At 45.6% G+C, this 18,085-nt stretch overlaps 1 protein-coding gene across 1 annotated transcript; it reads left to right on the forward strand.

Moving 5' to 3' along the window:
• The first annotated feature begins 5,516 nt into the window (after window positions 1–5,516).
• LOC127674735 (paraneoplastic antigen Ma6F-like) lies at window positions 5,517–7,778 on the forward strand. Its single transcript, XM_052170366.1, has 2 exons — window positions 5,517–5,883; window positions 6,373–7,778. The coding sequence occupies exons 1-2, from the start codon at window positions 5,517–5,519 to the stop codon at window positions 7,776–7,778; spliced, it is 1,773 nt and encodes a 590-aa protein (XP_052026326.1).
• The last annotated feature ends 10,307 nt before the right edge of the window (window positions 7,779–18,085 follow it).

Here is an 18,085-nt window from a genome sequence, read left to right on the forward strand (position 1 = left end):
GAGAGACAGAGAGACACAGAGAGACACAGAGACACAGAGACACAGAGAGAAAGACAGAGATAGAGACAGAGACACACACAGAGAGAGAAATAGACAGAAAGAGAGATGTGAACACACACAAACACCCAAACACACATATATACCCACAAAAAATGGAGCAAGATATAGGGTAAAAAACATGTCTATTTTTTCTCTCAAAGATAGAAATCTGGACAAGGGTCTAAATTTTCTTAACTTTCATTTCCTTTTGTGCCTGATTAGTCAATCATGTCAGATTATGAAGTCAAGCTCCTGCCAATGGTATGAGACAAAATCAGCACCTAGATCAGGGATAAAAGACAGAAGCCATCTCAGCCATGTGTACTTGATAGCCACCGACAGGAACAAGCCAAGTAAGATAATTTTTTTAAGGATAAACTTCCAAAGGAGAAAACAGGCAGAGCATGGAAAAAGTTTAGCAGCTCAAATGGCTCTAGTGCCCAAAGAATAAAAAAAATTATGTCACATGGCTTTTCAGTTCATTTGTATAGAATGTTTTTTTTTTCTGTATCATTTGTACAATGTGGGTGTCTTAGGTTTTTGTCGTTGTTGTTGTTGTTTTGTCCTATTTCCCTCTTCCCTTTCTTTCTACTCCTCTCACTCCACTTCCATTTTCTCTGGCCCATAGTTTTTTTTTTTTTTTTTTTAATTTGTCTCTCTTTATGTATGGTTGTGAGCCACCATTTGGTTGCTGGGATTTGAACTCAGGACCTCCAGAAGAATAGTCAGTGCTCTTAACCATTGAGCCATCTCACCAGCCTGTCTTTTTAAATTGCTGTGAGAAAATACTATGGCCAAGGGAACTTACAAATGAAAGAGGTTAATTGGGCTTATAGTTCCAGAGGGCTGGGGTCTAAGAGTAAGATATGGCAACAGATGGATGGAGCAGCAGCTGAGAGCTCCCATACTAACCCACAAGTAGGAAGCAGAGAGCAAATGGAAAAGTGTGGGCTTTTGAAACCTCAAAGCCCACCCCCAGTGACACACTGCCTCCAACAAGGTCACACCTCATGATCCTTACCAAATAGTTCTACCAACTGAGCCTATCGGGAGTCATTCTCATTCAAACCACCACAGGGTGCTTTCTAAGAATACATTGCATGTCACATTAGCATCTTAAATCTTCATTATAATGATCAATTACAAGGATCACCCTTTGTCATGAATGTCTCTGTGTGTCTATACCATTTATTGGCTTTGTTTACGCAGTTTCTAGCATTCTTCTTTGTTAACTGTCTTTTTCATGTGCTAGTTTTATAAGTTTTGTGCAAGACATCCTGGAACTCACTCTTTGCCTTAATTTGTTCATGCTATTGACTTGTGTGAATTCCTTACATATTTGGGATACAAACTCTATCACATATTTGGTTTATCAATATTTTCTCCCATTTCACAATTACATTCAATTTTTAAATAATCATATAATATCCTGTATTAACTCTTAAAATTCTTATCTAACTTTGGTTAAATAGGTAGTCAAGCTCTATTTTGCACTGAGTCATGATGTGTATACAAAGTGATCAACTTTGACATTTTTCCTTCCTTAAATAAAATTATCAGATTCTACTACAAAATCCTATACTCAACACAACTGGAAAATCTAGATGAAATGGACAATTTCCTAGATAGATACCAACTACCAAAGTTCAATCAGGATCAAATAGACCATCTAAATGGTACCATAACCCCTAAAGAAATAGAAGTGGTCATTGACAGTCTCCCAACCAAAAGCACAGGACCAGATGGTTTTAATGCAGAATTCTATCAGACCTTCAAAGAAGACCTAACACCAATACTCTTCAAACTATTCCACAAACTAGAAACAGAAGGAACACTACACAACTTGTTCTATGAAGCCACAATTTTGCTGATACCAAAACCACACAAAGATCCAACAAAGAAAGAGAACTTTAGACCAATTTCCCTTATAATTATCAATGCAACAATACTCAATAAAATTCTTGCCAAGCAAATCCAAGAACACATCAAAATGATCATTCACCATGATCAAGTAGGCTTCATCCCAGGGATGCAGGGATGGTTCAATATATGGAAATCCATCAATACAATCCACTGCATAAACAAACTCAAAGAAAAAAACCACATGGTCATTTCATTAGATGCTGAAAGAGCATTTGACAAAATTCAGCATCCTTTCATGCTTAAAGTCTTGGAAAGATCAGGAATTCAAGACCCATACCTAAACATAGTAAAAGTAATATACAGCAAACCTGTAGCCAACATCAAACTAAATGGAGAGAAACTTGAAGCAATCCCACTAAAATCAGGGACCAGACAAGGCTGCCCCCTTTCTCCTTATCTTTTCAATATTGTACTTGAGGTACTAGCTCGGGCAATTAGACAACAGAAGGAGGTTAAAGGGATACAAATTGGAAAGGAAGAAGTCAAAGTATTACTATTTGCAGATGACATGATAGTATACTTAAGCGGCCCAAAAAACTCCACCAGAGAACTCCTACAGCTGATAAACAACTTCAGCAAAGTGGCCGGATATAAAATTAACTCAAACAAACCAGTAGCCTTCCTATATTCAAAGAATAAACAGGTGAGAAAGAAATTAGAGAAACAACACCCTTCAAAATAGTCACAAACAATATAAAATATCTCGGTGTGACTCTAACCAAACAAGTGAAAGATCTGTATGATATGAACTTCAAGTCTCTGAAGAAAGAAATAGAAGAAGACCTCAGAAGATGTAAAGATCTCCCATGCTCGTTGATTGGCAGGATTAATAGAGTTAAAATGGCCATTTTGCCAAAAGCAATATACAAATTCAATGCCATCCCCATCAAAATCCCAACTCAATTCTTCATAGAGTTAGAAAGAACAATTTGCAAATTAATCTGGAATAACAAAAAAACAAAAACAAAAACAAAAACAGGGTAGCTAAAACTATACTCAAGAGTAAAAGAACTTCTGGGGCAATCAGTATCCCAGACCTTAAGCAGTACTACAGAGCAATAGTATTAAAAACAGCATGGTATTGGTACAGTGATAGGCAAGTCGATCAATGAAATAGAATTGAAGACCCAGAAATGAACCCACACACCTATGGTCACTTGATGTTTGACAAATGAGCTAAATCCATCCAGTGGAAAAAAAGATAGCCTTTTCAACAAATGGTGCTGGTTCAACTGGAGGTCAGCATGCAGAAGAATGAAAACTTATCCATTCTTATATCCTTGTACTAATCTCAAGTCCAAGTGGATCAAGGACATCCACATAAAACCAGACACACTGAAGCTAATAGAAAAGAAACTGGGGAAAACCCTTGAAGACATGGACACAGGGGAAAAGTTCCTGAATAGAACACCAATAGCTTATGCTCTAAGATCAAGAATAGACAAATGGGACCTTATAAAATTACAAAGTTTCTGTAAGACAAAGGACACTGTCAAGAGGACAAAACTGCAACCAACAAATTGGGAAAAGATCTTTACCAACCCTATATCTGACAGAGGGCTAATATCCAATATATACAAATAACTCAAGAAGTTAGACCCCAGAAAGCCAAATAACCCTATTAAAAAAGGGGTACAAAGCTAAACAAAGAATTTTCACCTGAAGAATATTGAATGACTGAGAAGCACCTAAAGAAATGTTCAACATCCTTAATCATCAGGGAAATGCAAATCAAAACAACCCTGAGATTTCACCTCACTCCAGTCAGAATGGCTAAGATCAAAAACTCAGGTGACATCAGATACTGGAGAGGTTGTGGAGAAAAAGGAGCACTCCTCCACTGCTGGTTGGATTGCAAGGTGGTACCACCACTCTGGAAATCAGTTTGGGGGTTCCTTAGAAAACTGGGCATGACACTTGCGGAGGACCCTGCTATACCACTCCTGGGCATATACCCAAAGGATTCCCCAGCGTGTAAAAAGGACACATGCTCCGCTATGTTCATAGCAGCCCTATTTATAATAGCTAGAAGATGGAAAGAACCCAGATGTCCTTCAATGGAGGAATGAATACAGAAAATGTGGTGTATATACACAATGGAATACTACTCATCCATTAAAAGCAATGAATTAATGAAATTCTTAGACAAATGAATGGAACTGGAAAATATCCTGAGTGAGGTGACCCAATCACAAAAGAGCACTCATTGGAAAGCCCTAGATACTTGCATCTGTTGCCATAGCAACACAGACACTTCCATGTGTCCACCTATTTGTCCTGAACAGATACCGGAGATCTTCATCTTCCTAGGGATTGTAGGAGAAGCAAGACACCCACATGGTCTTATCCACAGAAGATTTGGGAGACTATCCCACCCAAACTGATCAGTTTTGGGAGTGTCTTAGTCAGGGTTTCTATTCCTGCACAAACATCATGGCCAAGAAGCAACTTGGGGAGGAAAGGGTTTATTCAGCTTACACTTCTGCATTGGTATTCATCACTAAAGGAAGTCAGGACTGGAATTCAAGCAGGTCAGGAAGCAGGAGCTGATGCAGAGGCCATGGAGGGATGTTTCTTACTGGCTTGCTTCCCCTGGCTTGCTCAGCCTGCTCTCTTATAGAACCCAAGAGCACCAGCCCAAAGGTGGAACCACCCACAATGTGCCCTCCCATGCTTGATCACTAATTGAGAAAATGCCCCACAGCTGGATCTCATGGAGGCACTTCCCCAACTGAAGCTCCTTTCTCCATGATAACTCCAGCCTGTGTCAAGTTGACACACACAATCAGCCAGTACAGGAACTTAGGCTACAGTGTATTCTTGGACCTCCTAATCCAGGGTTTTGAGGCTGCTTCCAGAATCCTCTCTGCAATCTAAAGGTAGCATTTTCATGGAGGCTTCAGCAGATTCCCTGGAGTTGAGAAAGTTAGCAGGTAGCTGTAGGTTTTATTTTGGCAAGAATTCAGGGTGACCACAGACACCCTGGAAAGAGGTAAGATTTGTCACCACTGGCCTACAATTGATATAGATGGAGATATATGCAGAGAGGTGGTAGCATTTCTCCAGCAGCAGCCCTAGCACTCTGGGTAGTGAGGGTTCCAGGCTGCAGAAGTGGCTCTGGTAGCAAAAGGGGAGGTGATGATAGTGCTGGGACTCATATGATTCTAGTGTATTGGGGTGGGGCAACTGAGGAAGAAGTCTCAAGGTTTTCTGGAAACTGCAGATCCTCTGCTAAGAAAGGAGGAGAAAGCTCGTAGACCCTGTAGCAGATGATGTATCAGATGGCACACCTCCTCCAACAAAGCCACACCTCCTAATCCTAATCCTAATCCTAACCCTGTCAGAGTTCCACTCTTTGCTCACTAAGCATTCACATATATGAGCCTATGGAGGCAGTTCTTATTCAAACTCCACAGGCTCCTTCTGGAGATGGTCTACGCTGGGCTGTCTGGTACCAATATTAAATTTTGTCTTTTCCACTCACAGACTGAGGAAGAGACGAATACAATCCGACACATCCCTGTCTGGTCATGTTACCTCCTAAGTTTACTGCTATGGCACTGGCGATTTTGCAGGACTGGTGTGGGTGGATGGGTGTCAATGCCCAGCGCTCACTGCTTATCCTGGGCATCCCCGATGACTGTGAAGAAGAAGAATTTCAGGAGGCCGTGCAGGCTGCCCTCAGGCCCCTGGGCAGGTACCGAGTGCTTGGCAAGGCCTTCAGAAAGGAGATTGGGGCAAAGGTCGCTTTGGTTGAATTTGCTGACAATTTAAACCAAAGTTTGATCCCCCAACAAATACCAAATACTAGGGGGTCCTGGAGTGTGATCTTCCTGCCTCCGGTCCCTGAAGTCGAGTCACAGCATACATTCAGTTTCCCTGCACAGCAGGCTCATGGGCAAGCTTTGGAAGGGGCTTCAGGTGGGGCAGGGGTTTCAGGAAGGTCAGGGGCTGCAGTTGAGGAAGGAGACGTAGGTGAGACAGGGGCTGTGGGTGAGGCAGGAGGAACAGCTGAGAAAGGAGTCACAGATGAGGCAAGAGCATCTGGCAAGGAAGGAGCAGGTGAGGCAGGAGGAGGAGCTGCAGCAGCCCAAGCCAGACTGTCACTTGAGGAAGGAGCAGAGGAGGAGGAGGAAGAGGAGGAGGAGGAGGAGGGGGGACGAGCTGCAGTTGAGGTAAGCTTGTCAGATGAGGAGGGAGCAGAAGATGAAGAAGGAGTTATAGATGAGGCAGATATTATGTATGAGGCAGGAGTTATAGATGAAGCGAGACTGTCAGATGAGGGGGATATGGATGAAGAAGATGATGTCATTGAGGCAGGGGCTGCAAGAATATCTGATGAGGAAGGGGCTGGAGGTGACATGGGGGTGGCAGGTGTTATAGGAGCCATGGGTTGGATAGGAGCTGCAGGTGAGGTGGGAGCTGCAGGAGAGGGAGGAATTTTAGAGGCAGGGGTTGGTGAAGATGGGTCTGTAGGGGATGAGTCTGGGAGCGACGAGGGGTCTGCAGGGGATGAAGGATCTGTGGATGGCGGAGGAGCTGTGGGTGAAGCAGGAGCTATAGGTGAGGATGAGGCAGGAGCTGCAGGCGAGGCAAGAATGTCAGACGAGGAGGGAGCTGCAGGGGACATGGGAGTTGCAGGGATCATAGGAGCTGTAGGATTGGCAGGAGCTGCAGGTGAGGCAGGAGGTTTGGGTGAGGAAGGGGCCTTTGATGTGGCAGGAGGGGCACATGGTGCTGGAGCCTGGACCCAGCAGTGGAGCCAGGCCCTGCAGCCCATCCTGGAAAACATGGCCTACCAGGAGCTGAGACACTTCTCTGGGATGGAAGAGCCTGGCTGTGGGGGTCAGTCTTTTGAGAGCTGGCTGGACCATGCCAATGACATGCTATACCTGTGGCGCCACATATCCGAGAGAGAGAGGAGGAGGCGGCTGGTGGAGAGCTTGGGGGGGCCTGCTCTGGATCTCCTGTGTGAGCTTCTGGAAGAGCATCCAGACACCCCTGCTCAGGACTGCCTGGCTGCACTGGTGCAGGTGTTTGGCAACAAGGATACGGTGATGACAGCGAGGCTCAAGTTCCTGACTTGCTCCCAGCGGCCTCAGGAGACCCTGTTTGCGTACGTGATGCGCCTGGAAGGGCTGCTGCAGATGGCCATGGAGAAGGGGGCCATCCAGCCTGCAATGGTGGATCAGGCGAGGGCCCGGCAGGTGCTGATGCGGGCCCGACCCAACCAGATGCTGCAGAACAACCTGAGGAGGATGCGGCTGGAGAGGCGGCCACCTGGCTTTGTGGGGCTGCTCAGGCTCGTTAGGGAGACTGAGGCATGGGAAGCAGCTCTGGCTGAAAATGTGGAGATCCAGGGGGGGGAAAGGGTGGAAGTGCATGGTGGGGAGCTGGATGTGGTTCAGGCTGCCCTTGTCAGTGTTGGGGTTGCTGAGCCTGACCCTGCTGTTGGAGAGGCCTTCCCAGCCATTGACGATGCTGGCCAGGCTGCTGTTGCTGCTGCTGCTCCTGCTGCTCCTGCTGCTGTGCAACAAGCTGCCGGGGCTGCTCCTGATGGCGATGGTGCCACAAAGGCAGACCCTGATTCTGGTGAGGCCAAGGCCTTCCCTGTTACCCAGAGAGATGAAAATGTGTCAGCCCCTGATGGCTCAGGCCAGGCAGGGCCCACTGAGGGCCTAAGTGTGCTTGAGAGCGTGGCTCATGCTGGAGAGCAAGAAGTGGAGCAGCCTGTAACAGAGGGGCTGAAGGAAGAGTCAGAAAATGAGGATGGGGCATGGGAGTCTAGTCACCCCAAGTCCTTCCTTGGCAAATAGGCTCAGAAGGTCCATCCTGGGGCTTCCTCCTACCTCAGTCATCCAAGTTCTAGAGGCAGGCAAGGTAAGCCCAGGGCTCATGCTTTACCCTAAAAGTACAGCAGGGCCCACAAAAGGTTTTGCTCAGTCTTAAATATTAAACTAACTCCCTCAACTTCCCAGGTAATCCTGGCCACCAACTACCACCACCACCACCACCACCACCACCACCACCTCCTCTTCCTCCTCCCATTCTAGTTACCTAGGTATCCGTGTGCCCTTTACCATGACAGTGTTATCTCCAGGTCTAGTCCTAAACTGTTATGGCTGGTTTGCCTAAAGTAGATTGCTGAGGGTCTATTTTCAGAATTCAGTGTGTGGCCTAGAGTCTAGCTCGGTGATGTGGGAAAGAGGTCATGCCAACCATTTCCAGGTTCCTTTTTCTCCTAACACAGGCATCCTACCCTTATTTACAGTCTACAAGGACTGTTCTCTGCCATGGGATGGTCATTCTTTCCTCCCTCATTGTGGACCTAGCATATCCAGAGCACTCATCTTCACACATTTCCCCTCATCCATTGGTTTTGTACCAAGCCATGAGATAAATTAACCTGGACCAGTAGAGATTCTGGCCCCCACTCATAAGCACAGGCATGTGCAGTGAACTGATGTGCTAGTCAAGCCTCTCCTGTTCATGTAAGCTACTTGTCTGCTTTCTCAGAATGAACCTAGGTAGGCCACCGGTTGATTGTTATCCAGATGTGTGCATTATTTGAGCAGGTTGTTTTCAGAGACATCTCCAAATCCAGCAACAGGAGCCAGTGGGAAGAACAGAAGACCAGGGACTGTTTGGTGTTCACCTTGTGACTGCCAGTTGATTGATCTTCATGGGCAAAAAGACATGGACCTGGGAGGGGATTGTACACTGTTTTGATGTTCCATATGTTATTTATGACTGCTATTCTACTTGGTGGGGTGTTCTGTGTTGTGATTTCTAATGACATGTAACTGACCTTTGCCAATAATAGGGCAGGGCCACCTCAGTATGTGACCCCTTGAGGTGATCCTCCAAAGTAAAGGAGTATTGCCAGAAGCCAGTGTCTTGATAAGATGAATATCTTGGTTCTTCACAAGGGGAGAAAATGGCAAGGTGCCCCCAAGGTGCCTGTAGGAGGAGTGCAGTCTTAGAACTGAAGCTTCTAGTGGCTATGGTGTGTTCCTGACTAATGTTTTGCCTTTTTCAATGGTTTCATTAAATGTTGTTTAATACATGTTTTGGATGTTTCAGATGTGTCTCACAACTTCCTTGGGCAGTTGGGGATGGAGAGAGCTTTTATTTCAAAGGTGATTTGTCATTCAGTTTCACTGGTCTAATTCAGGCTTTTGAAAATGTTTTGCCAGCCTGACTGGATGGCCTATGACTATTCCCAGTATTTGTTAAATGCACAGTTGTGGTCTACTTAGGGAGTCATGTCTGCCTGGACTATAGATACATAGTAAGACCCTATTTTTATTTATTTATGTGTGTGTGTGTGTGTGTGTGTGTGTGTGTGTGTGTGCGTGCATATGCCATTTGCACAGGTGCTTGCAGAGGCCAGAAGAAGACATAGCTACACTGAAGCTGGAGTTAGAAAGCTGTGAGCTGCTTAGTGTGGGTGCTGGGGATTGAACTGTGGTCCTGCTCTTAACCAATAGGCTATCTAGTGAAATCTACAAAGTTGTTAATGCTGTTTTTCCCATTTTAGGGAAGGCACCACTGGTGCTATACACAAGAGTTCAAGACAACACAAATCATACTACTTTAAACATTTTTTTTTGGTATTCTGCCAAGTATGAGCCCCACTGTGACCTGAGGTGGTTTGGATACTTCTTTCCTCTGGCCTTCAGTCTTGTTCACTGACAGTGCTAAATGTCTAGGCTCGCATAGACTGTCTGGATGCATGTAGCTCAGGGTGTAAAGCTCAGACTGGCTTTCAAACCCATGTCCTTCATGGCAGTCCAGCTCCATGATATATCCTATTCAGCAAAATAGCCATAGAACTGGATGTGTAAAGGCCCTGAGCAATTAAAAGAGAGGCTGCTTGGTGACCTGGGATAGCATTTACTTCTGAACCCAGGGGCACATGAGTGGGTTGCCAGAGGGTAAGAAGGAACTAGGGTCTTAGGGTTGCCCAGGGAGGGCTGGCAGCTGCCTGTCTCCAGTAGCTTATCTTGCAGGTTTCAGAGCCTGTCTCTGAAACTTTTGGGCCACTTTCTGAGGACAGACAAGTTCCAGCATCAGTTTAAGTTGTTGCCAGTTATGCCACTGTCATGTTCCAGATACACTGGGATTTTGGCTGGGACATGGGTAGTTTACAGAAAGGCCATGTATGCCAAGCCAGGTGTCAGCTATGTACCAGATCTGGTATAGAGGTGATGGCCTTGCTCTTCAGCAACCAGGTTCTGAACAGTTATCCCTCAGTGACTCCCTAGGAACTCGAAATCTCTTTAATTGGAGCGGTAGTGCAGCCCTGTTTCCTGGTGCCACAAAGTACATGTGGCAGTGCGTGTTGCACATGGCCTGCCTAGGAGTTCTTGGGGAATCTTGGAAAGCTGAAGGCAGTGTGTACCTCTGAGACGTAAGGTGCATGCTCACAGGTATGTAGTTCTGGGGTAGACAGGCATTAAGGAGATGCCCCGCCCCCCAGCCTAGGATAGCAAGTGTCAAGTATACTGTGTCCATGGCACTGATCTTAAGCCAATTTTCTCAATTACCTGTCCTTTGCCGTCGTAGGTTATGGTTTACCACAAGGGGAAATAAACCAGAAGTTGTTCATTTGTTTTATGCCTAGCTCAGTTCAGTGTAGTCCAGAGTCGCTACAGACCACTTGGAATTATTGATCAACCACCTCGTTTGGTCTGTTATTCCCTCATCACCTGGCAATCTCCATATGCAAGATCAAATGCTGCTCTATGAGAGAGCTCTTTCATGGTGGAGATTTGAGATAGTAAGAGGCCAAGTGGCTTGTGCATCTTCATATTCTCTCCCTGCTTCTAGTCCAACTGACTTCAATTTCAGCTGCAGGCACAAAAGTGGTAGCCTAGCATAGACCTCTGCCCACTCCTGCAGCAGCTACAATTCAAGGACATATCAATTGTCATTCAGATATAGAACTCTGATTTTGACTGTGATAAAGCCAAAGTGGCATACCATTTCCTTGAGGTATTTTCTTGGCACAAGGCTTATATGTACTTGGCTCCCAAGGAATGTCCTGCCCATTCCTACCTGTCCCCTGGCTTAATAAGGAGCTCCTGGTTCCCCTGCTCTGTTCTGTTCTGCTGCAGGAGGCTCTGGAGAGATGTCTTTTCTTAACCTTTCAGGTTCATTTTCATTAACCTCCCAACTGGCTAGGAAAGGCCTCAGTTTAATGTCCAGGTTGTGGCTAAAGGAACAGTCAGAACTTCTGAAGAAGCCTTAATGTTGCTCAGCAAAGGGGCCAGAGCAAGCTGTTAGAAAGCCCTGCCCAGTAGTCACTTTTAGTCAATCTAGTTAGGAACATGGAGACAACTCCCTTCTACAGTGTCTTCACCAACCTTGCGGGGGCATCTTGGAGCCTATTAGCTGAGGACTGGCCTGAAGTGTAAGTATCGCCCAATTTCAGACATATCCTGAATCTGTATTGTGACAGTTCACTGACAAAATGGATATGACCATCACAGTGAATATAGCTCAGAAGTGGTTACATCTCACCTTACCACTGATAAGGCCTTAGATAGGGTCAGGCTTCCCAGCCTAGGGCAGTCTAAGTTGGGGCCACAAGTACCCTCTTGCCAGGCCTAGCTCCTCTTGTGTGACTGATTTGGTTTGTGGGTTTATAGAGACAGTGCATGCTGTGCTTATGGCCTATAATGCTATCGATCTGAAAAAGATAATCAACTTTTAGAAAGGAAAGTCCTTTAAGGTCTTGGGTTATTTTCCTTTTCAGTTAAACAGAGAAATGCTGGGTTGGTGTTATTTCAAAGGCAAGTTGAAAGAGTAAAAAATACCATTGGAAACTGCTACAACCCTAAACCACAAATTAGCCAGTAGTCTAGCCAAGCAGTGCTAAGTATGGACAAAGCAGGAGTGGGCTGAGCCAACAATGCCTTTTCACAACTGGAGCAGAAATCAGATTGCTCTAGAATTAAGGGCCACAGTCCCAAAAGTCACAGAAAATGGAAGACAAATCTTTAATTAGAGTAATGAAATTTAAGGCTGCAGGCTACAGGAGTAGCAGACCATCCCAAGGCAGATGATAGGAAAGTGAAAGATAATTTGAAGACACCACAAACCAGCATAGGTTTTATACATGATAGAGTAGCCACAACTACAAAAATAATGAGAATTAGTGATGTTGAATGTTTTTCTTATTTTTTTCTATTTATTTATTCACTTTTACATCCTGATCTCTGCCCTACAGATGAATGGATAAGGGCACCAGCTGTAACTTTAATTTTTACAAAGCCTACTTTTAATGATGGTTCTTAAGTTCTTTAACCTCATTTCTAGCCCACAACACACCAGAGGTAGTGGAAAAGAAAGGATATGGGGAAATAGATCTATTTAGAAAGGTTCTCTGAAGCAATTCCTGTCTGTGTTATCTGGAAATTTGCAGTTCTGTTCACATGTTAGCAATGACGGCTCGATCCAGTTACAAACACTTCATGGGTATACTAGCAGTCCAGAGTCTGGATAGCAAACACAAATCAACAGCCCTGGCACTCCCTAGTAGAGAGATATTGAGGCCTCAGCCTTGGCACAAGTCAGCAGGGGGGACCAGGAGAAACACCAGACGTTCTTGGCTGTGCCTCTCTCAGCAAAGCAAAGATCAGCAAAGGTGTCAGACACAGCAAAGCAAAGAGCAGCAAAGATGTCAGACAAACAAGCATTGCACAGCTAGTTGTACCATCAAGCCAAGCTCAGCTTCTCACTGTCCGTCGAGTCCTTTTTATACCCTCCACACATCACATGTCCTCCATGGGCCTTGTCTCAGCACATGCGTCTGTCTCAGCTGAAATCACTCTGCCAATCAGCCTGAGTCCATGGAAGTGACAAGAAACTGCAGAGCATCACCAGAAGTTTTTTGGCGAGTTTCTCTCTTGGTGTCCTGACAAATGCAGCTCAATTACGCAACGTAAGGTGAACCAATACATGTGTGTTGTTAATGAAGAATCCTTCATCCTGTGTCTGTCATGTGGTTGCTTTAGCAGAACATCCTTTCATCTGTGCCTGCTTCAGTTGAACGTTCCTTCATGAGTCTGCCTTAGCCTTTCACTGTGTCAGCTTCAGGAAAACACTCCTTCACATGTCTGCCCTAGCAAAATATCATCCAACACAACTGACTTTCCAAAGAACCCTTAAAGTTTCCACTTCAAAGGTCACCCACATTGACTCCTGGAAGTGTCCCCATCCCATGTCTCTGGCATATCCTACAGATGCCCCACTATAGATGTAGATTTCCATTTATTCCCCTGGCCCTTTGGTCCTCTCTTCTGTCTCTCCCCACACCAGATCCATTCCCTTCTCTATGTAGTTCCCTTCCTCCATCTGCCTCCTATGACTATTTTATTCACTATTTTATTCACTAAACTTTAGTGATCTACAAGCCTGTAATGAGCACAGGCGCATGAATACACCTGGCGCTGCCAGCAAAGCTGGAGACAAGTAAGAGTGCGCTTGCGCAAGCAGCCATTTCCTGTAGCTCAAGTCAAGCTGACCCCAGGGAAAACCATGAAATGGCTGCTAATGAGACTGGCATCTGCCGGACCTTTCCTGAGGCAGTTCCCGAGCTGATCGCTAGATGGCGCGAGATGACAAAAAATGGTCCCGGCTGATCCAGAAAGATCCTGTTGCCCATCCCCCACTCCCATTTCTCCCATCCTAGGGCGTGGTTGGCCATGGTGGAGGACCCAAGGGTGCCTTCGCCTGGGCAGTCTGCTGAAGCGACTGCATTACTCGTCCTGATCTCAAAAAGACAGCCCTTCACCTTCTATCCCCCATTAATGAGTCCCTCTCAGCCATGCCCCAGCTCTGTTGTGGGAGTTCAGTTCCCTGTGCATTTAATAAGCTGGGAGTGGAGTGTGGTTGGGGGATTGGGGATGGGGTCGGAGGGGGATGAGATTAGACCTAGCTGTAGAGCCACACTTTGTCTATTCCTAGTGGTCATGGAGCCTCTCTTTGAATGAAAAATCAGAAGTGGAAGAGCAGAAAGGGGATTGCTCTGTCAGAGCCAGGGCTTTTTTTCTACCTGTTTTGTTTCCTTAAACAGTTATACACGCAGGCAGTATACTGTGAACTGCTATAATATTCACTTCCCATTAGACTCTGCTATCCTCCTTCTCTCTCTGGGAACTCCTTCCCACCTGGTCCTGGCACAGTTCCCTGCTCATTTTTTAAAAAACAATCTCTCTCTCTCTCTCTCTCTCTCTCTCTCTCTCTCTCTCTCTCTCTCACACACACACACACACACTGCATTGCTATACACAATCTTCCATTATACTCTACTATTCCTTTTCCCTTCCCTCTGAATCCCTTCCTCCCATCAAGTCCCAGCAGTGGCTACCCCTATTAGAGAGAGAGAAAAAAAACAACCTTCCTTTGCTAACAGCCATTTCACAGCCAATATTCCTGAGGAAAGAATGAGGCCACATGGGCCTCCCCTGTCCATGGTGGAAAGGTGGAAGGCCCAGTTATGCCCGGGTTTCCATAGCGGCTGTGTGTATCTGCTTGCATCTGCAATGTCATATCTGGAGGGCACTCATTTCATGTTACTCTCACCCATACTCTGGCTTTTAAGTCCTTTCCTGTTGTCTGTTATGTTCCTTAGGCCTGGAGGACAGGGAAGAAGTTGATATAGATGTCTAGTTTAAGGCTGAGCATGTCCCAGTCACTTATTCTCAGTATGTTGGGCAGTTAGGAGTATCTGTATTAGCCATCATCCCCTACCAAAAGGAGGAAACACCGTCATTGCTAACTATTGGTCATATAACTGGATGGTGCTATTTGAGCTGCCAGTAGAGAAAAGTCACCAAGGATCTTAACCAGCTGCAGATCATGTCTGCTGTAACCTTGACCAGTCAGGCAAGATGTGACAGAGAAAGGAGCCTCCCAGCCCCTCAGTCCCATCCTTTCCATGCCAAGGGTAAAATGGGGGCTTACCGTACTCCCCCACTCCCAAACTTTAGTCCCCTCTGCTCCTGGCTGCTCATGCAACACAAGCCAAGGCCCCACCCCCTCTTTGCAGATACTTGGTGCTAGTATCTAGTCAGAAACACCATGAATGTATGAAAACGAACTGTTTCTGCCTGTAGGCAGCACTTTCGTTTTAGAGTTGTACTCACCAAAGGGGCACCTCAGGGCACCCAGAGTCCATGAAAGCTAGTGACAGGCAAAGGATTATGAATTGTAGGTACACACTTCACCTACCACACTCCCGCACTGTCGTGCTCACTCCTCCCAGGGCCTTTAGCCCTCACGTCCCTTTCCCAACTACCCTCGGGGCTCGTCCAATCCTAGTTTGAAGCGAGACTCCAGAACATAACTTCACAGGTTAGCGGGGTTCTCACTTCCTCTCAATCCGAAGCCCCTCCCCCTAACGGCCTTGAATCAACTCTAGCCTCCCTTGGATTACCCCAGGGTCCTTTACCAAGGCCTTGAATCAACGCTAGCCTCACTTGGATTCACTGCCACAAAAGTTTCTGAGGATAAATTTTTATGTAAATTTATTGTTATTGATGTGTATTGCATGTGCCCGGCTACCAATATGAATGTCATTTGCACGGATCCCCTGGAACTGGAAATACAACTGATTGTGAGCCATCTGCTGTGGGTGCTGGGGAGTGAAGCTGCTTCCTCTGAAAAGTTATCACATGCTCTTAATCTCCAAGACATCATTTCAGTACCTTGTTTTCCAAGAGACACTATTAATTCTTCAAGTATTTCACACATTACATCGTATTTTGAACATTTTGTCTTCCTCCCATCACCTCTCAAATCAAACTTTTAAACTTTACCAATTTTGTGTCATGCTTTTACCCCCGACAGACACATTAGTGCTGGCTTCATACAATCAGGTGTATGTACACTAGAGCATATCAGACCTATAATGGGCCAACACATGAAGAAAGCTACCTCTCCTCCCAACATCTGTCACTTACCAGTAGCTCCTTAGGTAGGCATGGATCTTCATGCCCACCAGTCCCCTCCAGGCTATCATTTGGTCTGGCTTGAGATTAATGGGTGTAGTGCCCACTGTCACAATTATTGCAATTTGCCTCTTATGCTTAGGAAACAGTTTCCTTCTATTCCTTCTAGTCATCCACTATCTCTGGATCTTATAATCTTTCTACACTACCCTGCCCCCCCCAATGATTAAGAACACTGGGTCCCATTCCAGAGAACCCAGGTTAGATTCCCTGCCACACCAACCCCAGTAGATTCTGTGTGACAAAAAGTTCCACAGGCTGAGGCCTTTTACTCCAAGGGGGAGGAAGTCTCCTAGGAATGGCTGTGGAACTCTAGCCAGAGGATAATTCTGAGCCATAGTTCTCAAAGCATTTGTTTACTCTCAATTTCCTCTTTTCCTCTTTCACAAGGTGATCCTAATAGCCCGGCCTATAATGTGTTCTTTGAAGTAGAATCACTGGCCACAAACTCTTTTTTAAGAACTACAACGCTTTGCCTCATAGTCATTTGCATAATTACAACCCCCCAACAACATACAGGTTTATAGGGCTATGTGTATGTAGATGAGGGTCCCTCTAACACTGTGGTACAGAAAGCATTGACTAAGTAAAGAAGTTGTTACAAGGTAAAAGCTAAATGTTAGATAAGGATCACTCATGGAAACTCATTAAGACCCAGGGGGTATAAGAAACTTTAAACTCTTTGAAGGTTTTCTATTAACTACAAGTCACTCTGCATTCTAATCAGAAAGATTGATGGTATCTGTAAATTGCTGTAACCTCTAAATCTGTTACATGGGAAACATTATACCTGATTAATTTTGCATTTCCTTGTGCCAAATGATTATGATGCTTGTGCCTGCCTCACTGGACACATCTTTTGAAATGGTAATACCAACTGTTCCTGTATAAAAATCCTTGCTTTAGAGCTCCTACATACATTCAGATTCAAGCTGCCTCTGTTGTTTCTGTTTGTCACTCGCTGAACCTGTAACTCTCCTGAAATCCAAAGCACCTCCTCGGTATGAATCACCCCCCCCCCCCACACACACACACACACCCCGGCTGGGACAGTGCACGCCAATTCCCAGTACATAGATTGCAGTTTACAACAATAGATAAGTCCAGTTACAGGGGGATCTGCTGCAATCTTGTAGACTCCAGAGCCAACAGCAGTCAACAGCCATCAGTATGCTACACAGACATACATGCAGACAAATGACCCACTCTAAAAAAATGAGGTAAAATAAAAATAAAGTGGGCCGAGGCAGAGCCTTCTAAAAACACAACCTAAAAGCACATTGATACCCTGGTCAGATTTTCCATCTCAGGTGATTTGCAGTGTGAGTGCAGCAAACACCATGATCGGCACACATACACAGACACACGCAGACACACACAGACACACAGACACACACAGACACACACAGACACACACACACACACACACCAGAGTTGACTACATCCTTCCTGCCAACTCCAGCGCCCTCATGTTCCCCAGGAAGCTTCACTTGTATTTCTGCACTAACAGGTCCATGCCACACTTGGTGGGCAGGTCCCACAGGTGCAGAAGAGAGCTCAGTGAGAACAGTCCCCCTCCAGCACAGCTATTCGGACTGTGTGCAAACACCAACACTCTGGCAACATTTCCCTGAAAACCTACTTCTGTGCAGAAGTAGAAGAGCACATCTCTGGTCTGTATCCTCTGCAAGGACAAATGCTAAAGCCCTTCTTCTTCTTATGGTCCACGCTGTGCACACTATGACAGATGTGGTGTCACTACACTGGGATGACTTTCATCTGTGTGCCCAAGCAGCCCAGCATCCTGGCAACTCAACTTCATGACCAAGTAATTATTTTTCTGTCATTTGTGAGCTGTAAAAGTCACCAACTAATGAGCCCGTCACCTACTGCCTGTGACTTCACCTCTGGATGTGCAGCATGACTGGTTTATACAGCACACATCACAGAGAGTAGTGGGGTGCTTGGGTGGGGGTGGGGTTTGTGGGGTGTGGGGGGGTTGGGGGGGTGTCTCTGTCGGTGTCACCACAAGCAGGGAAATGCTCAGAAAAGAGGTGAATAAAAACTCAGTTGAGATGAACTTTGTCAGCTTGGATCAAACTTCA

This window comes from Apodemus sylvaticus, chromosome X, assembly GCF_947179515.1.
Source record: "Apodemus sylvaticus chromosome X, mApoSyl1.1, whole genome shotgun sequence".
NCBI lineage: Eukaryota > Metazoa > Chordata > Mammalia > Rodentia > Muridae > Apodemus > Apodemus sylvaticus.

Bases quoted from the DNA above. Each gene is read 5' to 3' on its own strand.
- LOC127674735 (XM_052170366.1), top strand. From the start codon at position 5,517: ATGGCACTGGCGATTTTGCAGGACTGGTGTGGGTGGATGGGTGTCAAT. The intron at 5,884-6,372 runs GTGGGGCAGGGG...TAGGAGCTGCAG, and splicing joins AGCTTTGGAAGGGGCTTCAG to GTGAGGTGGGAGCTGCAGGA.